Below are 25,309 nucleotides of genomic sequence, written 5' to 3'. Positions count from 1 at the left end.
AAACAGCCGACAACACGACCAGCACAAAGTTATGAAAACCACTCAGGTCTCAATCGACTTTCAAAGTGATAGCAATTATACACTTCAAAACACAAATAAATGTCTTGGTATAAGAATAACTGCCGACACAAATCTTGCCGAAATTTTCTAAAACCATGAAGACGGTCTCAACTTCTGAAGCACCAGAACCACTGACGGCTCTGAACCCTGCCCCCCCAAGCTCCGCGCTGAGCCCAGGTGGCAAGAGCGGAGACCCCGCCACACAGGGCGGCGCGGCGGGCAGACACAGCCAGGTTAGCAGGCACGAATGCGTGCTGGGCACCGCTGAATTCAAAGTACCCACCCTCCGTTCTCTTCCAGGGGCTCCTACCATCAGACATACTACCACGTGGGCATGAAAAAGGACAAATCTGAGCCAGTTCTAGTGAGGCAGATGAACCTGTTAAAGTGAAGGAATTCAGAAAAAAAAATCTCCTATATTAATGCACTTATGTGGAATCTAGAAAAATGGTACTGAAGAACCTATTTGCAGGGAAGGGATGAAGACAGACATATAGACAACAGACCAGTGGACACAGTGGGGGAAGGCGAGTGCAGGATAGAATGGGGAAAGTAGCATCAACATACATATCTACATATACAAGAAGGGAATGGCAACCCACTCCAGCATTCTTGCCTGGAGAATCCCATGGACAGAGGAGCCTGGCGGGCTACAGTCCATAGGGCCACAAAGAGTTGGACGTGACCGAAGCAATTTAGTAGGCATGCATGCTACATATACATGTGGAGATATATACACACACACATATATCAACATATATACTGATACATACAAAACAGATAGCTGGTGAGAACACAGGGATCCCAGTCTAGCACTCTGTGATGACCTAGACAGGTTGAATGCAGAGAGGGGAGGGAGGTGATATATGTATTAATTATGGCTAATTTGCATTGCTGTATGGCAGAAGCTTCTGATAGCTCAGTTGGCAAAGAATCCGCCTGCAATGCAGGAGACCCCAGTTCGATTCCTGGGTCAGGAATATCCGCTGGAGAAGGGATAGGCTACCCACTCCAGTATTCTTGGGCTTTGCTTGTGGCTCAGCTGGTAAAGAATCCGCCTGCATACCAGGAGACCTGGGTTCGATCCCTGAGTTGGGAAGAGCCCTTGGATTCGGGAAAGGCTACCCACTCCAGTATTCTGGCCTGGAGAATTCCAGGACTGTATAGCTCATGGGGTTGCCAAGAGTCAGACATGACTGAGCAACTTTCCCTTTAAGCAGAAACCAACACAATACTGAAAAGCAATTTTCCTCCAGTTAAAAAATAAGTTACAAAAAAGAATTATTACCATGTGGGGAAAAAAGCTTTTGTTTTAAAAATCAGTCCTCAAAAACAGCATGCTGATTATGTGGAACACCCACTGAAGTATTGAGAGGCAGTGGAGCGATTTCAAACAGTTCAACAACACAAGCGTGTGTGGTTGTGTATTTTAATATACACACACAGGTGCACACCAACACATACAACACGCATACATAAAGTCAGGAATTCAAGGACTTCACAAGAGTCCACAGAAACCAAAAGGATAACAAAGGAATTTTATAAACTTTATGACAACAAGACAACTCAAAGGAAAGCGACAAACTATGAGATTCCAAATTAGCAGAAATGACTTAAGAAACAGAAAATCTGAATGGACCTGGATCATGTAACAAAACAAACAAAAAAATTAATTAGTACTGCAGAATCTTTCCAGAAAGAAAACCCCAGGCCCACATGGCTTCATAACAAATTCTAGCAAACGTGTCGTGTGTAACACGTGTGGAGAATCCTCAGCACATTAGAGGGTAGAGAACGAGGAGTCCCCTTTGAAAACTTCATTTTTATTCTATACTTGGTGATGAGATCAGCAGTTTAGGGGCTGTGTGTCTGTCCCGTAAGCTTTACTGTTGGGGTGTGAGCTGTCTGGGTCCCGTGCGAGGGCCTGGCCTGGCTTCCAGGGGAGGCCATGGTAGAGCTGGAGGGATGCGAGGCAGGTGAGGGACAGCAATGGGCTGTGCGGTGCCGCCTGCCCTCTCCTTACTCCTGGCCCCAAACCAGCTCCATGGCTGCCACAGGCAGACTCTGTACACACGAAGGGAAGGGTCATAGGAGTTATGGATTCTCCTGTTAATGGACTCAGAAGGGCAAAAGGCGTGAACAGGAACAAGAATCACAGAGGGCCAGGGCTTTGGTTTTGTTGGTTGGTTTGCTTTTCCACAGGAAACGGGGCCGTCTTCACTGGCTTTCCCTCCTGAAAACACACAGTCCAACCCAGCGTGCGCAGAGGACGGTGACCCTCAGCAAAGGGAAGAAGTGGCCCACAGAAACAGTCTGGTCTTTAGATGGTCAGGAAAAACCATCAGCCAAGCCACTAAATGGGGAGGGTATCCCACTTTTCGTGGATGCATAAGACACGAGCCAACTGAAGACCCCTGAGGCAATCACCCCACATAGAGACAAGACCACAGAGCACGCACATCTGAGGCGGGATGACTGTTCCTGCTCTTCTAGAAACCAGCACAGCACAAGATGCAAACAGACGCGTTTCTCAGTAATCGCTCTCAACCACCACACCTTCCAGTCACCACCCACCCAAGCCGGCTCTTCTGCCCGCTGTGCAACCAGCTTCCCTCCCCGGGGCATGTTCTCTAGCCGTAAATCACAGGCTGTCAGCTGCTGGAAGCAAGTCTGCCCGGCTGCCGAGCAGGAGATGCTGGTCTGAGGCCCCTGAAGGCACCACCGAGTCAAGGCCAAGAAAAGCAGCTCCACCCCAGGCTCCGGGAGAAAGGGGCCCACACCACACAGCTCAGGGGTGCCACGAGTACCCGAGAACTGTCCTGCGAGCTGAGGAGCACTGCGGGACACCTGGCTGTACCACGGCCCATTCCCCGTCCCTCAGGGAGACGTGACATTGCCAGCAGACGGCACAGGGCCAGGAAGGGCAGCCTCCCCTGTTCTGTGCTCCTGAGTCCCGTCTCCGGGCCGAGAAGGGCACCGGGCCCCAGTACCACTGTTCCTGATGTGCGCACACAAAGGGGACAACATGTGATCGGAAAGGACCATTGGCACCAACACTTCAGTTCCAGGCTGGATGCCACTCAGAGCTTAACCCATGGTCCTTGTGGGAGCCACAGAGCCCAAGCAGGGCCAAACCTTCCATGGAAGGCAACAAAGGCTAATTGCTGAGCACCCTTCACGTAAACCCAAAGGCACGGTACAGAGGGATTCTCTCAACTCACACTCCAGGCCCCCTCCCACCAGGTCAGAGAAGAAACCTCACCACCACCTCTCTTCCACCACCCTCCACTCGCCCATCCACACACACACACACACACACACACACACACACACCTGGAAGCTTGCAAAAATAAAAGTGGGGGGAACATGAAAGATGCCATCATCTCCCTAAGAAATCAAAGTAAGCTGAAACTGGATGAGGGAGCACTAACAAATACAGAGGAGAACTGACCTGAAGGCCATGCCCAGCAGGCTACGCTGAGGAACAGGCCTGAGGGAGGGGAGCGGGCAAGCCAGCCCGCCCAGAGGCACCTCCAGCCTCAAGCAGCAGGGAGACTTCTGCTCCCCTGAGAGTTTGCCTGCTCTACGTCCTCAGGGCTATATACATTAAAGGGAAAAGAAAAAAACTTCCTCAACTATGGAAAAATTCTAATTGCTGAAGTTGAGTTTTCAATGGTTGGGATAAACAGCTGACTATTATCAGCTAAAACCCAGAATGAAAAACTACAATTCTGATAAAACACATTTATTAATACATCAAGTAAACTTAAAAGGATTTTAAGTACATAAATATGTAAATAATAGTTAACAGTTATAAAGAAATGTTTAAACAATCAAAACAATCACATCTAGCTTTATCTTCCCACTGTGAGTTCAATCTTTCCCTAACCTAACAGTGAAATCCCAACCATAAACACATACCTTCACAGGCAGGCAGATGGAGCCCCAGCCCAGCCCCTGACCGCACATTCCAGGGTCCCACCTGGAAGAGGAGGCTGCACAAGAGCTCAGAGGACACCGGACAACCATGCCCTCCTGTCTTCAGACGTCAATCTGCTTGTGATGATGCATTCTACCACCTTATTAGCCGCCGAGCTTTCTCAACCGCTCCGAACAGAACATGGAGAGGTCAGGATCCTAACAGCAAGCTGCATTTAGATGTTCCCATTTAAATGACCCCTCCCCAAACCCGAGCACTTGGGCCGCCTCTGGCCTCACCACCAAGAGGGGCCATTTTTCCAGGCAGGAGGCAGACGACTGGGAAGCCACTCAGGTGGCTCTCACCCGGCCCAGCCACCCCGACAAAGCCTGGTCAGACACCACAAACCATGGGCAGCTGCACAAAGGCACAGGCACAGGCAGGCTTTCCACCACCCCTAATACATGAATTTCAAACACCATGAAGCTAAAAAAGCTCAAAGCTCTGCTCTTAAGAGGATCAGAATCAATCTAAAGAGCAGTAAAGATGCTGCTGCACCTCGACCTCCATACTGGGAAGATAAACCCCAAGGATGGGAAAGACCAGAGGAACAGTCTTGGAGGCAGAACCAGACCAGCAGACTTCCGATCCCTCCCAAACGGGCCTCACTAGGACCACTGACTTTACTGCTGAAGATTCTTCAGATGAAAACAGACTCTCAATTGACTGATGAGTATCAAAAATACTGACTGCGCAAACTATTTGCCTAACACATGGCATACAAAGGATACAAAACACACGATTCCTATCCCAGAAACTGAGAAACGATCAACACAGAGCTTGCACAGCCCCCAGACCAGAGGTCAGAGGAGGGGGCTGGGCTCCCCAGAGAACAGTCCCAAGCAGAGCTGGCTAGGATGCAGGAAGGGGCAGAGGCCGAGCTCTGGAGCCGAGCCCGGCAGGAAGACAGGACTATGTGCAGAAGTGAGACAAGAGGAGGGAGACACAAGGAGAAAGGGGAGAAGAGCCTCGCCTGGGACCAGATGGGCAGAGCTGAGCCTACTGAACCGAAGGGCTTTGACGGGGCAGGCCACATGGGAGCAGAAATGAGCACGGGATACAGAACACCCAGAGGCAGCGCACCTGCCCAAGGGACCCTCAAGACGGGGTGGGCCGCTGAGTGGAGGGCAGACAGCAGCGGGCAGACACCCGCGCTCGAGGCGAGGACCTGGGTGGAGGATGGGGGGAGACGGGGGGTCGAAGGGGGCAGCAGCCAGCGTGGCCCAGTGAGCACTGGACCAGTAAAGGAGGGCTGGGCCGGGGAGACACTTCATGTCACGTCCCTGCTGTGGGGCTCGGCACTGGACTTGGCCTGGGAGGGCACAGACAGCACCGGCCGGCACCCTCCTCTGCTGCGGGGCCACACTCAGAACTCAGGTGGGAGGAGGGCAAAGCCACAGCACAACAGACACTGCCTTGAGCTGTGGAGCCTGAAGCACCAGAGGTGAGCAGAGCCAGAGCTCTGGGAGCGAGGACAGAAACCAGGGACAAAGGTCAGGGAGACTCAGGCACACACAGAGCGCGCTGGAGGGCAGGGAAGGGTGGCCAGGCAGCCGGGTGGGTGGGGGCTTCGAGGTGGGGCACCACCACCTGAGAGGAGGGACAATGGCTAGATAGTCTGCGTCTGTCTCCCACAGGGCACAGCGCTCTGTGTCTGTCTCTCATCCAAGGGTCGGGGGGGGGAGGGGGGGGGGGGGCGCAGCGATGGCCGAGTCCCTTCCCCTGCAAGCGTGGGCCCAAGCTGGGCCGCCGGCGAGGGCGCACCTGTCCTGCCGGACACGTCACCCCATCACACAGCAGGTGTACAAACCAGGCCACCGGGGAACGGAGGCCAGCCTCACACCGTGCGTGTTCTAACAAGACCCGTGCACTAGGCCGCCCGCCGAGCACAGAACAATGAGTCACGTGAGACGAAAGCGGACTCGGAGTTGGCTGCTCCACATCTCAGGCACACGAGGAAACTGAAGGTGCCTTATTTCTGCTGAATCTGACAACAGCACACGAACCTTTCATAAATGTGCACACCCTGAAAATGGCCACATTCAAAGGGTTCTTACCCCATGTTCCTCCACCCAGAACCTTGCTCCAGGCAAGTGCTGTGACTAAAAAACCCAAGCAGGTTCGTCTGTCCTCTGGCCAAACACCTTAAATGAAACCACTGGGTGCTGTTTCCAAAGAACCCTGAACGGACAGGCATCACGTCCGCATGAGAAAGGTTCTGGGTGAGCCAGCGCCTTCTCTTCACTTCCCTGGTTTCTCGTGTTGTCTGTGACTGTTTCACCCTTTAACAAGGTGTACTTATGACAGCGATAGAACGGACAGAAGCAGCCTCACTGTGAAGGGGGGACACACCCCAGACGCTGGCAAAGAGGACAGCGCGCCCCTGTCCAGTGCCAGGGTGGGGGTCACGGAGCGGCAGGGCGGGGTGCACAGAGAGCCACCCGTCGGTCTGTGGACCTCCAACCTGCAGGGCCCGGGCGAGGACGGCACAGCTGCCGGTGTGAGCAGAGCGCAGCAAGTCCAAATGGCCACCAGCCTCCATTTTTAATACTGTGTTTCCTTTCCTTGAATTTCCTAGATTTCCACTAATCCTAATGCTTAAGGAGGGCCTAAATCAAAGGCTGTTTCAAAGAGCTAGAATTAAGGGGCCTTCCAATGACGTGAAGCCGCCAGACACGTTTCCCTCCCACAAGAGTTAAAAAAAAAAATCACCGCTGCAAGAGAAATATGCTTCAAGGGAAATAAAACTCAAGGCCCAGTTTCGACGGTACTTGTTATGAGTCCACCTGTTTCGCCTAACCCACACTAATGAGCAGGTGGATAGAGTGAAGCCAAGTGCATCAGAGGAGGCAGATGGAATCCTGAGGCGCAGCACACCTGCAGGATTCGTCATGCACAGCGGACGCCGAGCCTCCCCGTTCAGGTCTGACGAGCTCATGGCGAAACCGCTCCTGCCCGGAGAGCTCAGCACCAACACTGCTTCCTCCTGCCCGGGCGGGCGGCGGCAGCAGCAGCGGCAATTAGACCAGATTTCTCCTTCAAAAGAAAGGAAAGGAAAGAAGGCACATGACTCCAAAGAGACCCTAGGGCTTTTTTTTTTTTTCTCCAGAGGAACCACCGGGCTTCTGAGGCTGCAGAAGAGATGGGCCGGCCCCCAGGAGCACAGCAGGGTCACCTCCCCTGGCAGGACTCTCGAAGCAGGCCAATACCCTAGCCGAGGTCACATCTCCCCAGAGAGCACCAGGGCGTGGCTGCCAAAGCACCTCAGCCTGCAGGGCTTCCTCCTCTGGGCCAACACGGGGGCAGGGACGTGGGGTTCAACTTTGCTAAGGCTTTGAGAAAATCACTTTACTCTTCAGGAGGAAGACACAACAGGCCTTCACTCTTCCTGAGTGTAAAACGGGGAGGCCTCCCGGTATAAAGCCCTTCCCCCACTCGAGGCCAGTGAGGGCCGGCAGGAGGGCGGCAGCGGGCTCGCCAACACCTGTGCCCCACGCGGGAAGGAGCAGCAGAACTTGGGAACAACCCAGAAACAAGCAGTGAGAGGATCAAAACTGTTCAAAAAAAAAAGAAAGGACCTCTGGGCCCAGCCACAGCAGAAACTGGGAAGTGACCCCACAACCCTCTCAAGCCAAGAGGCCCCAGCATCCCGAGGACTTGAGTTGGAGGAGGCCACAGGACCGCTCGCTGGTGGCCTGAGCACAAAAGCACCGCCACCAATTCTGGGCGAGGGCCACAGAGGCCCTGCCAGCTGCAGGCCCCCGGGGTGGTCACCGCTGGCTTCAGCCCCCCAGTGGAGGCGCCCACAGCCCAGGTGCCCTGACCTGAGTGCAGCAATGGCCTCAGGAGGGGTGGCTTCCAGGCCAGGGGGCGCTGCCAGGAGACCCCAGGAGCCTGTCAAGGACGCAGATTCCAGACTGGGCAGAAGAGGTCTAAAGCAGGACAAAAGTGAGTGAGTCAGGAAGCGGCACCCATGTCCGGACGGGCCTACCCTGCAGGCCCAAGTGGACTGGCAGGCTCGGCGGCGTTCGTCAGACCCTTGTTTCTCTATGACCTAAGACTTCTCAGTGTGACTCACGCCAAAAAACTAAGAATCCACTTACACTCAAACCTTCAAATAAACCATCTCAGCCCTATTCACCCCATTCTTCACCAGGACTCGACGCCCTGCACACGCCCACCCAGGAACCCTGCAGCAAGAGCCTGGTGACCAGGACCCCCCTCCCCTCTACTCCATGCTCAGCACCGTTCTTGGCCAGCCTCCCCCAGCACCGAGCCCCAACAAAGCAATAAAGTCCTCCTCAAGCACCTCCCCACACACGCGGCTGGAATGAGAGTTGCCTGCAGCCACAGGCTGATACCCATGTTTTGTCAATATGACAGGTGGGTATGGCATAAAAAATTTCTAGAAGACCTCAGAAACACAGGAAGTGTATTTAAATTGTTACACTTAAAAAAAAAAAATCTACTGCTACTATTGTAGCAAGGAAGTTGAAAATATATACTCAAACAAAATCTGACACACACATTTTCAGATTAGCGTTATTCAGAGTATCTCAGAATTCTGAGTAACTACAAGGGAGTATTAAGAAGGAAGGAAGCACGGACAGGCTGCGACACGGAAGTCCTGTGGGAACACGACGCCAAAGAAGCCAGATTCAAAAGGCCACACCGTACACGACTCCGCTTGTATGAAATGTCCTCGATAAGCAAATCCAGAGAGACGGAAAGTAGATCACTAGCTGCCAGGAACTGGGGGTGCCTGGTGGCGACGGATGAGGAGGTGCTGCTCATGTGTGTGGGGTTTCCTTTTGGGGTGATCAGAGTATTCTGGAACTAGACAATGGTGACAGGTGTTACCTTATACATGTACAAAATAACCACTAAACTTTAAAGGGTGTATTATGCAAATTGTATCTCAACTTATTAAAATCCACTGTAATAACAATCACATTTATCTACAGAATAAAAGGCCACAGGGAGAAACAGACATCACCTCAACAGACCACAGGAACTCAGGACAGGTTTTGTTTTTCAAGGTTTTTGGGTTTTTTTTTTTTTTTTTAATGTCTTAGATAGTCTCATCATTTAAATGACAGTCCTCCCTGAAGATACTGTGAATGAAAAGACACAGATGAGAGAACATTCTAGGAGCGGAGGAGGCAGGGCCGAGTGCTGTCCTCTGCTTCTCCCACCTCCTGTCCCTCCGCCCCGGGCCATCACGCCATCAGCCCCGCTTTCCCCGGGCCCTCTCGCCTCCTACACCCCGTCAGAACCTGCCACCGCCAAAGAGAGAAGATGGGATGACACCCAAGAAGATGACATCACACTGAGTCACGGCCCAAATGCCCCCATTTAAACACAGCCCCAAAAACCCTGCTCTCCTCTAAGCGGGCCCTGGGCCTGCCAGCTTCAGAGACAAGGACAAAGTCGCCCACTGCAAGGACCACAGGGCCCAGGGAAGGGAGCCATGACCCCAGAGCTTCAGGTGCAGCAGCCTCCCCTCCCCCGAAGAATTTAAACTAACCTTTCCTCCCCGTCTACACTAGAAAAAGTACCACCAGACAAGCAAAGAAGGCAGCCAGGAAAGGGTGTGGGTCCGGTCTGCACTTGGTGCAAACACCCAGAGCATCTGAACAAGAACAAATTCCAGATCACCTGCCTTGTTTCCTTTACGCTGGTTCTAACCATTTTCCTCTGTAACATGTCTAAGCAGCAGGAAGCCCAAGGAGGACACTCCCCTGCCCGCCCACTGGCTCTGGCTCTGCTCTGTGGGCACCAGTGCCCCCTGGCGGCGACGCACAGCATCACCAGTCCATCCTCTTCACCTGGGCAGAAAGTCGATCACCAACGTCACAGGGCCCAGTGCAAAGCAGCAGAGGAGAGAAACCGAGGTGATCATCTTGTCGGGATTCAACGTCTCCTGTGTTCCAGCCACTTCACAATGAAACCAAGGTATTAAATAGGGCTTGTCCCTGCCGTTCCCACAACCCCACAGACTGACTGCTGAAGCCCCACTGGGGCAGTGTTCATTTTACCAGGGCCTGCAGCGTCCCGTCCATGGCGATGACCCCCTCGATGGTCTGGAAGGAGGAGCGGGCCAAAGTGCACAGGCTCCAGTCCAGGAAACTCGCCATCTTCTTCTGCTTGACGTCAGGCCGCGTGACAAACCTGCCGGAAGGGAACAGACAGGTAGTGACAGCTCAAACCTGGCCCCGGCTGACAAGAGCCCACCCTTTCCTGGCCTACCACCGCTCTCCAATGAAGACCCTGGCCCTCGGGTGGCGATTCCCACCATCTCCTCTCAGGAGTCTCACACAGTCCCTCCCCTCCCAGGTCCCGCCTCCTGAGCCCCCGCTCATCCCGAGGCCCCATGAACCACAGGCCCACCTTCACCCGAGCCCAGCAACGCCCACTCCTTGACCCGACTCGGGATCCCTTCCCCGTGGGACTCCACGCTGCCACCTGCGATTCCCGCTCCGCACCTCCCTCAGGACGCGTTCCCCGTCCTCTCTGCCTGCTGCACAGCCCCACGTGGAGCGCGGGCTGTGTCCATGGCCCCACTGTTCCCATCGCAGGTGCGTGCTCAGCGCTGCCCTCCCCATGTGCTGGCTCTTGCCCACCCTCTTGCATGCTGGTCTGGGCCAGCAGCCACCCTCGGGTTCCCACACTGAAGCCTGGGCCCCCTTCGCTCCTCTCCAACCAGCGCACACGCCCGTCCCCCAGCTCCAGGACTGAGGCTGAGCCCCCGTCCTCCAGGGGAACCTGCAGTCTGGAGGCAGAAACACAGGAAGCAGGCAAACAAGGAAAGAGCTGAGGGGAGGACAGGAGGCCCAGGGACAGCATCAGGGAGGTGACCTGTGAGGACTGCTTGCTCTGCCAGGGGCTGAGTGCCTGGGCACCAATACGACAGAAACATGCAAGGTCACACTCGCCCCAGGAGCAGCATTTGGCAAGCCCAGCACCATCATTTGCACCCTGCAGGAGCCTCTCATCCTGACCAAAAGCCCCCCAGCCGCCCCCCATAAGCCCCTCTTCTCTCAGCCACCACCGCCCTGAATTCTATTGCAGCCACGTGGAAGGTCTTTGGGTCATAAAAAAACAAAGCTGCCATTACTGTCTTCTGCCACCCCCAACAGGGAGCACACCCAGAGACATGGTCACCAAGGAGTTACCAAACTTTAGGATGCTGGCTACAAAGGAAAACTCACATGCCACACCCTCAAGACATCTTGTTTCGGTGGGTCTGGGAAGAAGGGCCAAAAATTTCACAAAATCTGCACTTCAAGGGATTACCTAAAATGGATAATTGGTGATATATACCCATCTCAATGTCCTTGCTGCTGCTGCTGCTAAGTCACCTCAGTCGTGTCCGACTCTGTGTGACTCCATAGATGGCAGCGCACCAGGCTGCCCCGTCCCTGGGATTCTCCAGGCAAGAACACTGGAGTGGGTTGCCATTTCCTTCTCCGATACATGAAAGTGAAAAGTGAAAGTGAAGTCACTCAGTCGTGTCCGACTCTTAGCGGCCCCATGGACTGCAGCCTACCAGGCTCCTCCGTCCATGGGATTTTCCAGGCAAGAGTACTGGAGTGGGGTGCCATTGCCTTCTCTGCTCAATGTCCTTGGCCCTGTTTAAAGCCCTTGATGAGGGGGAGGGTGCAGATAGGATGAGGGCCACACATAGTGATCTGATCCTCAGCCTGACCTCTGATCAGCCCACAGGCTGAAGACAACAGCCAGCCGCCAAGCACCACACTACAGGCGCAGAATCCGCAGTGGGGCAGCCCTCGGGACAGGCAAGGGTACAGGCAGGCACAGAGTGGCCCACAGGGCCGACAGGCAGCCCGGCTGGGACTCAAAGCCCTACTGAGAGACACAAGTCACAGCGCCAGCCACTCGGGGTCACACTCCCTGCTTCCTCCCCCCGCTGGCCTGCAGAGTCGGCAGGAGCCCGATGTTGTGTGTGCATCCTGCAGCAGCTGACTTCCGTTCCCAGGCGAAATCATACAAGGCGAGTTGCCAAATCACAGTAGAACACCCAGGGCTCCTTTGAAAGACTTAAGCAAGATTTTTTTTTTTCTTACTAAAAATGTAACAGCAGCAGAGGTCCTAAAGTACAGATAAGCAAAAATGGAAAACATCTACACCACAGATGTAACGCCCAGAAAAAGATCCTTCTGCACACACTGAAAGATCTCTGAATCCTATGCTTCCTTACTTTTTAGGAAAACTTACATCACAAATTACGTCCACTGTCAATGTGGAGCCTAGAAAACACATGCGGGTGTTCAGAGACCCCCCCTTTTCCTTCTCTCAGAAAGGTAAGCGCCAGAGAGTGAGCAGCAAAACCTTATAACAGGACCAGACCTACCAGGGGGACAAAGTGCAAAACCCTGGTGGGACTGACACACCGCTCATCGGTGCTGTTACCACACGGCACCTGGCCTGAGAGTGAAACAGCACAGGTGAAGTGACGAACCCTATTTTGTGTATTTTAAATTAATTGTGTATTTTTGTGTATTTTTAAATTAATAAAGGAAAAGTGAAATGTTTGTAAAATGGTGACTTTTGTTACAAGAGGGGGAAACATCTGTTATATAACCTATGACAAAAGAAATTCCAAATGGATTACTAATTCTATATGAAACAATAAAAAGGTAGAAAAATATCAGTCAGTCCAGTCGCTCAGTCATGTCCGACTCTTTGTGACCCCAAGGACTGCAGCACACCAGGCTTCCCTGTCCATCACCAACTCCCTGAGCTTGCTCAAACTCATGTCCATCCAGTCAGTGATGCCATCCAACCATCTCATCCTGTCGTCGCCTTCTCCTGCCTTCAACCTTTCCCAGCATCAGGGTCTTTTCAAATGAGTCAGTTCTTCGCATCAGGTGGCCAAAATATCGGAACTTCACCATCAGTCCTTCCAATGAATATTCAGGACTGATCTCCTTTACAATTGACCGGTTGGATCTCCTTGCAGTCCAAGGGACTCTCAAGAGTCTTCTCCAATACCACAGTTCAAAAGCATCAATTCTTTGGCACTCAGCTTCCTTTATGGTCCAACTCTCACATCCATACATGATTACTGGAAGGAAAAACCATAGCTTTGACTAGACGGACCTTTGTCGGTAAAGTAATGTCTCTACTTTTAACATGCTGTCTAGGTTAGTCATAGCTTTTCTTCCAAGAAGCAAGCGTCTTTTAATTTCATGGCTGCAGTCTGCAGTGATTTTGGAGCCCAAGAAAATAAAGTCTCTCACTGTTTCCCCATCAGATGCCATGATCTTAGTTCTCTGAATGCTGAGTTTAAAGCCAGCTTTTTCACTCTCCTCTTTCACTTTCATCAAGAGGCTCTTTAGTTCCTCTTCGCTTTCTGCCATAAGGGTGGTGTCATATGCATATTGATTATTGCAGGTTATTGATATTTCTCCTGGCAATCTTGATTTCAGCTTGAGCTTCATCCAGCCTGGCATTGTTCATGATGTACTCTGTATATAAGTTAAATAAGGAGCGTGACAATATACAGCCTTGACATACTCCTTTCTCAATCTGGAACCAGTCTGTTGCTCCATGTCCGGTTCTGTCGCTTCTTGACCCGCACACAGGTTTCTCAGGAGGCAGGTAAGATGATCTGGTATTCCCGTCTCTTCTAAGAATTTTCTACAGTTTGTTGTGATCCACACAGCCAAAGGCTTTAGCGTAGTCAATGAAACAGAAGTAGATGTTTTTCTGGAATACTCTTGATTTTTCTATGATCTAACGGATGTTGGTAATTTGATCTCCAGTTCCTCTGCCTTTTCTAAGTCCAGCTTGAACATCCGGAAGTTCTCGGTTCACATACTGTTGAAGCCTGGCTTGGAGAATTTTGAGCATTACTTTGCTAGCATGTGAGATGAGTGCAATTGTGCAGTAATTTGAGCATTCTTCTTTGGCACTGCCTTTGGGACTGGAATGAAAACTGCCCTTTTCCAGTCCTGTGGCCACTGCTGAGTTTTCCAAATTTGCTGGCATGTTGAGTGCAGCACTTTCACAGCATCATCTTTTAGGATTTGAAATAGCTCAGCCAGGATTCCATCACCTCTGCTACCTTTGTTCGTAGTGATGCTTCCTAAGGTCCACCTGACTTCGCATTCCAGGATATCTGGCTCTAGGTGAGTGATCACACCGTTGTGGTTATCTGGTCATAAAGATCATTTTGGTATAGTTCTGTGTATTCTTGTCACCTCTTCTTAGTATCTTTTGTTTCTGTTAGGTCCATACCATTTCTGTACTTTATTGTGTCCATCTTTGCAATGAAATGCTCCCTTGGTATCTCTAATTTTCTTAAAGAGATCTCTAGTCTTTCCCATTCTATTGTTTTTCTCTATTTCTTGGCACTAATCACTGAAGAAGGCTTTCTTATCTCTCCTTGCTATTCTTTGGAACTCTGCATTCAGATGGACATATCTTTCCTTTTCTCCTTTGCCTTTCACTTTGGAATGCAGAGTTCCAAAGAATAGCAAGGGGAAATAAGAAAAATATGATTCTTTGTAAAATCTCTTATGACAGTAAACATTTAAGCATAAAAGTAAAAAATAAATAAAGGAAAATAGCTACCATGTTGACATTAGAATTAAAAACTTCAGTCCAAAGAAGTAAAAGGCTACCATCCAGGCTTCCCAGGGGGCTCAGTGGTAAAGAATCTGCCTGCCAATGCAGGAGTGGGTTCAATCCTTGGCACAGCCAAGACCCCACATGCCATGGAGCAACTAAGCCTGTGCACCACAACTACTGAGCCTGTGCTCCAGAGCCCGGGGCCGCAACTGCTGAGCCCAGGTGCTGCAGCTCCTGAAGCCAGAGCGCCCTCGAGCCTGTGCTCCACAAGCTCTAGGGTGGAGCCACCACCACAAGAAGCCTGCACACGGCAACTAGAGAGTAGTCCCCGCTCACGACAGCTCGAGAAAGCCCGCGCAGCAACACAGACCCAGCACAACCTTAAATAAACAATTAGAAAAAAAAAGTTACCAATCACCTGGAGAAAATATCACACCCTCCTTGAGCTAACATCCTTCAGAGAGAAAGTGCACACTAGCAGAGAAAAAGCACCAAGAAACCCACAGATATTAGAAATCAGATTAAAACACAGGACATAAGATGTTTGAAATAAAATTAATGTGTTGAAACTCACCAGCGATCAGTGAAATACAATCTAAACATTAGTAATAAATAAAACAATGCACAATCCAACTGGGGGAACAGGGTTGTGCTGAAGCCTGCCTGTGGTGGCAGAGATTTTGAAAACTTGCTCCCAAGAGTCACTGGTGTACAGATTCAACAATGTCCTTGTGTCCTGTGACTCAGAAGGCCACCTCTAGGGGACTATCCTAAAAAAAATAATCCCAAATATCAAAATAGGTTTACACCGAAAGCTAGTCGTTACATCACTACTGATAAGAGGAAAACCTGAGGAAGCTGGTTAGAGTTAAAAACAGTGGAATATAAAGGTGCCATTTAAACAGTGGTAATGTGAAATTAAGTGAAAAAAACAAATGTTAATTCAAAGAGATTGTGCTACGCAAATTCCATACAGTGACAGCACAGAAAAACAAAAAAAATACAACACATTATTGTGTAGTATTATTATAAATAGGTGGGGTTTTCCCAACTTTCTATGTTCCAACTTTTCCACATGGAGCATACACTGATTTCATAGTTAGATAAAAGCATCTGCTTTTTAAAACTAATATAATCAGGAAGAATAAAGACATATTTTTCCATTGATGCGTTTCTGTACAATCAGGAAGAATAAAGGCCTATTTTTCCATTGACAAGTTTCTGTAAAGTAACACTCATATCCAAATGTCTTGGCATCAAAGTAACAAAGTTACAGAACTTGCATGTTCTGGTTAATGAAGGGAAACAGATGCAGCTGCAGATGAACTGCACATGGTAAGGGGAAGCCTTCAAAGCTGACAGGGCAGACAGGCAGCTCCCTCACGAAACACCAGAGAACAGATGCCAGTGGGTCAAAGGCCACAAGTGACCACTCTGCATACCCAGGGTCTCACTGTTAACAGCTCACCAAAAAAGGCGAGTCAGAACCCACCTGTGAGGCAGGTTACCTAGAGCAGCTCTAGACCTGAGGTCATCTGCCCTTTCTACGGCTAAAGGAAATTGGGTGACCTACAGCCTAGATAAATCAGCCGGAGCTCTTTTAACGCGCTAAATAAAAACCTGGCCTCAACCTCTCGAACGCCAGCTTGTCCGACCACTAGATGGCGCAGGAGCAGCCAGTCAGCAGCGCGCAGCCCACCCAGGGGTCTCTGGCTACCACCTTTCTGGAGGACACCTGCCACCGAGGGAAGAAGGGTTTAGGGTCTCAGCCCCCTCACCCCACCGTGCAGTACTCCACCAGGTCAAGCTCAGCAGAACGCTACCAAATCAGTACTGCTGATAATAAAGACATTATGCTTCATTTAACAAATTTAGCAAACATTTGGGAAAAAGGAGACTTTCAACTTGATCAACCTTTCCAGTAGCTGCATTTAAAACGCCTAGAATGTTCATTCCTCTTCTAGGAATTCATCCCTAAGAATCAATCAGAAATCAAACAATCTCACAGAAAATGAGGTCAGACTTATGACTACCAGACAAAGGGGTCAGGGAGGGAAATGGAGAACAGCAGTCAAAAAGGTAAAGATTTCCAGCTATAAGGTGAGTAAGTACTAGAGATGTAACATGAAACATGATAAATATAATTAACACTGATATATGTCATATATGAAAGTTGTTGAGAGTAAACCCTGGGGGGGGCGGGGCGATAACAGGCGTAGAGAAAAAAACGAGTTATTATGAGATTATATGAAATTATGTGTGTGAAACTTCTGAAAACTGGGAAACACTACAGAATATGACAAATCTTTCATTCAATTAAAAAAAAAGAGTAAATCCAAAGTCATCACAAGGAAAGAGTCATCACAGGAAAAAAAATTTTTTTCTGTATCTTTTATTTTCTATCTATATGAGATGACACCTGTTCACTAAGCCTACTCCGATAATCATTTTATGATCAGCTTCAGCAATACGTGAACCGTGAACTTCCAGATGTTCAAGCTGGTTTTAGAAAAGGCAGAGGAATCAGAGATCAAATTGCCAACATCCGCTGGATCATCAGAAAAGCAAGAGAGTTCCAGAAAAACATCTATTTCTGCTTTATCGACTATGCCAAAGCCTCTGACTGTGTGGATCACAATAAACTGTGGAAAATTCTGGAAGAGATGGGAATACCAGACCACCTGACCTGCCTCTTGAGAAACCTATACACAGGTCAGGAAGCAACAGTTAGAACTGGACATGGACAAGACTGGTTCCAAATAGGAAAAGGAGTACATCAAGGCTGCATATTGTCACCCTGCTTATTTAACTTATATGCAGAGTACATCATGAGAAACGCTGGGCTGGAAAAAGCACAAGCTGGAATTAAGACTGCCGGGAGAAATATCGATAACCTCAGACATGCAGATGACACCACCCTCATGGCAGAAAGTGAAGAGGAACTAAAAAGCCTCTTCGTGAAATGAAAGAGGAGAGTGAAAAAGTTGGCTTAAAGCTCAACATTCAGAAAACAAAGATCATGGCATCCGGTCCCATCACTTCATGGGAAATAGATGGGGAAACAGTGGAAACAGTGTCAGACTTTATTTTTCTGCACTCCAAAATCACTGCAGATGGTGACTGCAGCCATGAAATTAAAAGACGCTTACTCCTTGGAAGGAAATTATGACCAACCTAGATAGCATATTGAAAAGCAGAGACATTACTTTGCCAACAAAGGTCCGTCTAGTCAAGGCTATGGTTTTTCCAGTGGTCATGTATGGATGTGAGAATTGGACTGTGAAGAAAGCTGAGTGCAGAATTGATGCTTTTGAACTGTGGTGTTGGAGAAGACTCTTCAGAGTCCCATGGACTGCAAGGAGATCCAACCAGTCCATTCTAAAGGAGATCGGTCCTGGGTGTTCTTTGGAAGGAATGATGCTAAAGCTGAAACTCCAGTACTTTGGCCACCTCATGCGAAAAGCTGACTCACTGGAAAAGACTCTGATGCTGGGAGGGATTGGGGGCAGGAGGAGAAGGGAACGACAGAGGATGAGATGGCTGGATGGTATCACCGACTCGATGGACGTGAGTTTGAGTGAACTCCGGGAGTTGGTGATGGACAGGGAGGCCTGGCGTGCTGCAGTTCATGGGGTTGCAAAGAGTCAGACACGACTGAGCGACTGAACTGAACTTATAAGTCAAATCTCCATGCTGTAAGCCTTAAACTTGGACAGTGCCATACGTCAATTATATCTCAACAAACCTGGAAGGAGAAAATAGAGCCAATCAAAAGAGTACGAAGTTTCATGTTGAGTGTCTGAGGCGGTGCTAATTTTACTAACAAAACGTCTCCTCGTGCAGTGGGGCTGGAGAAAGAACACACCACACCTTCATCGCATCTGGAAGACTGACCAAAGGTCTAGGCCGGCCTGCCGGCCCCTGGAACAAACCTGCGAGTGCAGCCACGTGCCAGGGATCAACACGCCCACTGGCAACAGAGAACAGAGGACCCAGCGGTTACACTTCTGGGGATGACAGTACATGTGAGTCTTATTTTGCACTTTTTTTTATCTTCCAAAACACACATGATTACTTTCACAGTTAGAAAGAAACCCATGCTTTTTCATTCCTTGTCAAAACCATGAGAAAGCTCTGTCAGTGACTTTCTCCTCACCCAGGGGAGGTATATCAGACATGTTCAGCTGCTTCCTTCTTCACTCCTAAAATCAGCCTCCTGAATTCAGGCTCTGCCCAATGGCTTAGCAAGTACTTCCACAAATACTTCCTTCAATGTCCCTGATGCTGCTGCTGAGTCGCTTCAGTCGTGTCCGACTCTGTGCAACCCCATAGATGGCAGCCCACTAGGCTCCCCCGTCCCTGGGATTCTCCAGGCAAGAACACTGGAGTGGGTTGCCATTTGAATGCCCCATAAATCAAGCACATCTCTTCCCACCTTGCACAAGATCATGGCTACACACCTAAGACAAGGTGATCCTGAAGTGTTGCCACAATCAAGACATCCAAAAGCTCTTACAGCCAGTTTTCAACTTTCATAAACATGGAGGAGGGATAAAAGTCAAAATTTTTAACTCGTTTACACTCTACACATACTTTAAATCGCATCATACAAAAGATTTATAAAAACTGCTTTCTTCCATTCTCATATTCCATGAAACAAGTTACTCAGTTTTCATACCCATCTTTGGCCCCATTTTTTTCTTGAGACTTCAGGCCCTGCTGCCTGGGTCGTCTTACTCAGCTCAACAGAAAACTCCATCTTTGCCTGCTTCAGGCACAGACTGTTTTTAGTTAACATGCCATGTTTGGGGATTTTTATCATTGTCATTGCACAATGATGCAATCACAGCCCATGATCTCCACAAACCACAGTGTAGACTGCTAAGTGACTTCCAAAGGCTCTTTTAACTGACATCCCGCTAGAGGAGAGATATGGCCCCATAAAACTGCTATACCTGTTCAAAATCTGCACTCCCTTGATGGGCCCACGAGCCACTAACCTGGCATCAGGTAACCCTGAGCCCCTGACCAGCACTGACGGTGGTCACATTGGGTTCAGGGTTCCTTTACCAGTGCTGGGTTCCCTCAGGGAATGCAGCAAAGTCCTCAGGACAGCAAAGATTCCCCAGGCCTCGCAACCGAGTGGCCTCTCTGATGACAACAGAGACACAGGTAACAGACGGCAAATCGTCTCAGAAAGCACTTACTTGGACACGAGGACAGCAGCCGCGTCTCGGGCCTTGTCGCTGACGACCAGGTAAGACTACAGGGAAGGGTAAAAAGACAGGCATAGTTACACACATAATATAAACATCAGGGACCCGCTCGGCCGTCTGGTCCCTCACTTGGCAGATCCACTGCTCAAGGTGCAGGTTCAATGGCAGAAGACAGACACTCTGAAGCTGCACGAAGCACTCACAAACGTGAGCTCAGGGCTGCAGCTGCCACACATGTGCTCACCCTCAGGGGAGGGCCCAATCCCCATGCAGCGTGTGGCCACACTCCTTGAAACATACATCTGCAAAAGTGACTGAAAAATGAAGCATGTGTGTTGCCACCCAGAGTATGCACGGGACAGGCCTGGGCCCGCCAGCTCCACGGCATTCAGAACAGCCGGGAAGCCCTGCTCAAACACAGGAAGGCTGCAGTTCACTGCAGTGACTCCGACACCTCTCAGAGGTTTCCAATTCTCAACTGCTTCCCAAATAATATACTTAGAAGATCTTTCTTCTGAAGGACAACTCTCTAGAAACTGGGCCTCTCCTTGGGCAATCCCACTTAGGAGACAAGCACCCAGAGGGTAACCAAACTCAGCTAGAAACAAACCACCAGTCTAGAAAAGACTATTAAATATTTTAGAAATAAGGATACAGTGGGGCACCTTTTCCCGTAACGACTCTGAGGGAGATGTCTACTTACTGACATGAGACATTCAGACCAAACTGCTCCAGGGAAAAGCAGGTCCCAGAGCAGCAGGACACCCGGGGCCCTGTACATGTGGGCCACAGGGAGCAGTGTGAAGAACAGGCTGGGTGCCAAACCCCTGGATTCAAATTTGGATCCACCATGTGTGAGAAAGAGAGCTGGCAATGGCATTTATTTTTTATACACGTTGCCCCCTCAGTAAAATGAGGATAAACAACAGCGAACTGTCTCATTAAGCAAGATGAAAGGAGTTAATGTATGAATAGCCTCTTAGAAGAACGTCTGGTGCAGAGCAGGCACCCAGAGCAGCTTAGTTTAAGTGTGGCAGGCGTCCTGCCCACCAGCGCCCACGCCCTGTGTAATCCCTCCCATGTGGGTTGGACACAATGACTTGCTTCTAACCAAGAGAATTTGGCAGGAGGTAGGATGTCACTTCCATGATGAGGTCACACGAATGTGTGACCTCTGCCTTGCTACAGACCCTGCCCCTTGCTGGTTTTCACAGAGTAAGCCACCGCTGTTGTGGGGGGGGCGGCTGCATGGCAAACAGCCAGCAAAGCACTGAAGCCCTCAGCCAACACCCTCAAGATCTGGCTCCTGCCAACAACCATGACAGCTTGGAAGCAGACCTGTCCTAGGCGAGCTCAGCCCGCAGCCTGGGGAGACCCTGAAAGAGAGGGCCCAGCGAAGCCACGGCCAGATTTCCTGATTCACAGAAACTATAAGATGATGAACGTGTGCTAAGTCATTCAGGGTAATATTTTCCACAGCAGAATATACAAAAACCTGTATCTACACACATGAGGCATGCATCAGGAGAACCTTGAAGAAAAAAAATACAAGTGTTATCTCTCAACACTAGTAGTTGAGAGATTTCACTTTAATATTTTTCCTGCTTTTCTGATTTTCCTATGATGATCATGTATTATTTACATAGTGCTAAAAATTAAAAGTTAGATTTTAAATGGACCTTTAATTTCTCTTATCACTGCCCCCTTTTATGCTATCATCAGAGTATCTGTATTATCTACAGAGAAATGAGATTTGCTGAAATAATACATCCTGATCCCTGTAAGAATTATCAGTTTCATGTTAAGTTATGAAATGGAATTCCACCTCACTGAAAAAGAGTAACAACAGCTGAAGAAATACCCAAATGTCACAAGTGTACCTAATTAAGTTCCAGCAGCAGGATGGCACGAGGAAGGACACCGGTCAGCGGCTCACTACCGCAGGGCCACACTCACCTCCGCTACCTGGAGGATACGGTCCATGGTGGACGCTCGCTCTTGCCCAGGCTGAGAGAGGTTTCCGTCGAGGCGGGAAAAATCAAATGGGATCAGGCAGGTCACAGAGAGCCATAGCAGCAGCATGTAGCGGGTCTCCCAGGTCTACGGGGGCAAGACAAAGCGACATGATTCCTGTGTGGAGGGCATCCACGCAGCCCCACCACCCCTGCCACTCAGCGCCCACCCAGGACTCCAAGCACAACGCTCTACCACACGACCTCTGGCACACAGCCCGGCTGCGACCTTGGCAGGCAAGAGAGACGGCAAAACGAGCAAATAAAAATCATTAACATGTCAGTGTGACGGCTTCTTATCCCTTGCACCCTTCAGCGTGCAATCAGCATTTCAAGAAAAATGGAAAACAGGGTCAAAGATGAAAAAACAGAAGACTTAAGAGTAAAGAAAAAAATTCTCAACTTCTTGTCACAGAGGAGTCAACAAAACAAGATTCCGCTTTGGCTCCAGACTCCCTATCGGAGGCATGAGAAACAGAGGAGAGCAGGCCACATACACGGCAAGACAATTTCCTGAGTCTGAAGTTACAATCCATGTGCCCTTCTGAATGAGTCCGGCGCCCGAGCACTCTCCGCAGCACACACAACTGCAAGGCTGGCCGTCGGCAGCCATCTGGGAGCCTCAACTGTGGGAACATTCCCACTGCCTCCTAACTGATGAGGGTCACTTTGTGCTCAGACTGCTGGCACACACCATGTGGCTTATGCTGAACACCTGCTCGCCTTCCGTGTTTTCATATGTGCCTGGCAGAGTTCCCACATGACCAGCCTCCTAGAAATCGTGGGTGCTGGCCCCTGTGATCTTCCTGTTGGGACACCTCATGTGTTCTCACAGCTTGGTGCTGTGGGAAATCACAAGTGCCTTGGGTGACCCAGTGTAGAGAAGACTGGAAGGTCATGCCTGGTTTCCTCTGGACTTCACCCCATATGCCTTCTCCCTCTGCTGATTTTGTTGGAGTTAAGTCATAGCCATGAGGAAAACTAGATGCCAATTCTTGTAGTGGTCCTAGGGAATCACTAAACTTGGAGTGGTCTTGGGGAGCCCCAACATAGCTCTATTTTAAGTTAAAAAAATTTTAGATAATAATATAGTTATCATCACACCGTATTCAGGTATAGCTTTCTTTATAAAGGACATTTTGAAAAGAAAATAATTTAAAGCAACATACGGAAAAAGAGAAAATCAAAGGAACAAATGAAAAAGAGGGAATGAACAAAATAACACAAGATAAAATTGAAGGAAACAGGAAAGGAACCTGCCAGTGTAGAAGCAGGCAAACGAAGGAAACAGCGAGGAGTGGGGGGAGGAAAGGGACACTTACTTCATGGTCTTTAGGATTCTGGTTTGTAAACATGTCTAAAACAGGCTGCACATCAGCCACTTCATGTGGAAATAAACGAAGAAATGTTTTATATCCTCGAACCTATCAAATAAAAAGATACTGAATCATACAACTAGAAAATACAGAAAGTAGCAAAATTACTTCTCTATTATCAAAAATCACCAACTATGCCACCCAATGATCAAAGAAAATAACATATTACAGTGATACAACTTAGTAAGACTAAACAATAAGAAAGCCATCTTTGCTTCTTAATCATTTCAGAAATGTGTTCTGTTCCAGTTTGACCAACCAATCTTGGTTCATCAGAAATACAGGTATATTACAAACTAACAAGTTTTGCATCTACCTTGATTATGAGGAATAAGTCCTCAAGAACCCAAAAGGTCCCAAATTCATTAAGGCTTCCATGAAACGTGGCGCTACACCTTCAGGAGACCCTGCACTCAACCAACCGAGGGCAAGGAGTGTGCACGCAGGCCTCTCCACCACACGGCAGGCACCAAAGAGGCAAAACCCCAGCCGGGAGAGCTGAGTCTCTCCCATGGTGCGTCTACAGGCCAGCACATACGTCATCTGGGAGCCTGCAAGAATGCAGAGTACCAGGCCTCATCCCAGACCTACTTAACTTGAAATCTGCATCCCACAAGATCCCCAGAAAGCCATCTGCACATTCATGTCTGAGAAGCATTTCTGCTTCCAAGTTTGTTCGCCTTCTCCTCGTAGGAATCTTTTCTCAGTTACTCACACACATATACATGTATGTATGTGTACATATATCCTCTCCCTCCCTTTCTGGTTAGCTGATGCCTGATCCATTCAAGTGCAAGATGATGAAAACAATGCTGAAAAATGCTGTTGCAGCCAAAGGACCCCCTGGGTCGCTAACAACTGATCCCCAGCACATGGTAAAAAGAGAAACGATGAAACCCACAACTTTTGTGTGAGAACCATCTTTCCTGATAACATTTTGGAAGGTACTTCTGGACCAAGTTTATCAAGAAAGTGTTTTGTCAGCTACAATGTGCCATCTAAATATTACCTTGGAGATGATGTAAAGAAATTTAAAAGCCAGATGTACAAGGTCTGCCGGAGATGTCTTATTTTGCACAAATTCCAACAACAAGTTCAACATCCATTCTAGGGAAAAACAAACATAAAACATTTGCTATTAAATTAAACATCAACATGACATTAAAACAAAATGCCCAAAGAAAAAAGAGCTATTTAGAAATATCAGAATAGTTTAATATTAGTAAATCTCTATAATCCAAATATCAACAGAGCAAAAGAAAAGGTTTCATCTTCAGTTTCTAAAAGGGGATTAGAGTTAATCTAACATTCACTCCTGCTTTTAAAATGTAGGAAAAATATTATTATTCAGTTCAGTCACTCAGTCGTGTCCAACTCTTGGCAACCCCATGAACTGCAGCACGCCAGGCCTCCCTGTCCATCACCAACTCCCAGAGTTCACTCAGACTCACGTCCATCGAGACAGTGATGCCATCCAGCCATCTCATCCTCTGTCGTCCCCTTCTCCTCCTGCCCCCAATCCCTCCCAGCATCAGAGTCTTTTCCAATGAGTCAACTCTTCGCCTGAGATGGCCAAAGTACTGGAGTTTCAGCTTTAGCATCATTCCTTCCAAAGAACACCCAGGACCGATCTCCTTTAGGATGGACTGGTTGGATCTCCTTGCAGTCCAAGGGACTCTCAAGAGTCTTCTCCAACACTACAGTTCAAAAGCATCAATTCTGCACTCAGCTTTCTTCACAGTCCAACTCTCACATCCATACATGACCACAGGAAAAACCATAGCCTTGACTAGATGGACTTTGTTGGCAAAGTAATGTCTCTGCTTTTCAATATGCTATCTAGGTTGGTCATAACTTTTCTTCCAAGGAGTAAGCGTCTTTTAATTTCATGGCTGCAGTCACCATCTGCAGTGATTTTGGAGCCCAAAAAAATGAAGTCTGACACTGTTTCCACTGTTTCCCCATCTATTTCCCATGAAGTGATGGGACCGGATGCCATGATCTTCGTTTTCTGAATGTTGAGCTTTAAGCCAACTTTTTCACTCTCCACTTTCACTTTCATCAAGAGGC

General features: G+C 49.0%; 1 protein-coding gene across 3 annotated transcripts in view; it reads right to left on the bottom strand.

Annotated features, from left to right (window-relative positions):
- Positions 1-25,309, bottom strand: part of TBCD (tubulin folding cofactor D) — a 146,200-nt gene that overhangs the window by 111,839 nt on the left and 9,052 nt on the right. For all 3 annotated transcript variants that reach the window (XM_055575473.1, XM_055575475.1, XM_055575474.1), the window contains exons 3-7: positions 24,249-24,346; positions 23,186-23,287; positions 21,808-21,951; positions 19,843-19,898; positions 10,078-10,210 (exon numbers count right to left, since the gene is read on the bottom strand). In XM_055575473.1, coding sequence (XP_055431448.1) covers positions 10,078-10,210; positions 19,843-19,898; positions 21,808-21,951; positions 23,186-23,287; positions 24,249-24,346 — 533 coding nt within the window. The remainder of the gene's footprint in view (positions 1-10,077; positions 10,211-19,842; positions 19,899-21,807; positions 21,952-23,185; positions 23,288-24,248; positions 24,347-25,309) is intronic.

Source organism: Bubalus kerabau, chromosome 4, assembly GCF_029407905.1.
Source record: "Bubalus kerabau isolate K-KA32 ecotype Philippines breed swamp buffalo chromosome 4, PCC_UOA_SB_1v2, whole genome shotgun sequence".
Lineage (NCBI taxonomy): Eukaryota > Metazoa > Chordata > Mammalia > Artiodactyla > Bovidae > Bubalus > Bubalus kerabau.
Note: the sequence above shows the minus strand (reverse complement) of the source record. Positions and strands in the feature narration are given on the sequence as shown.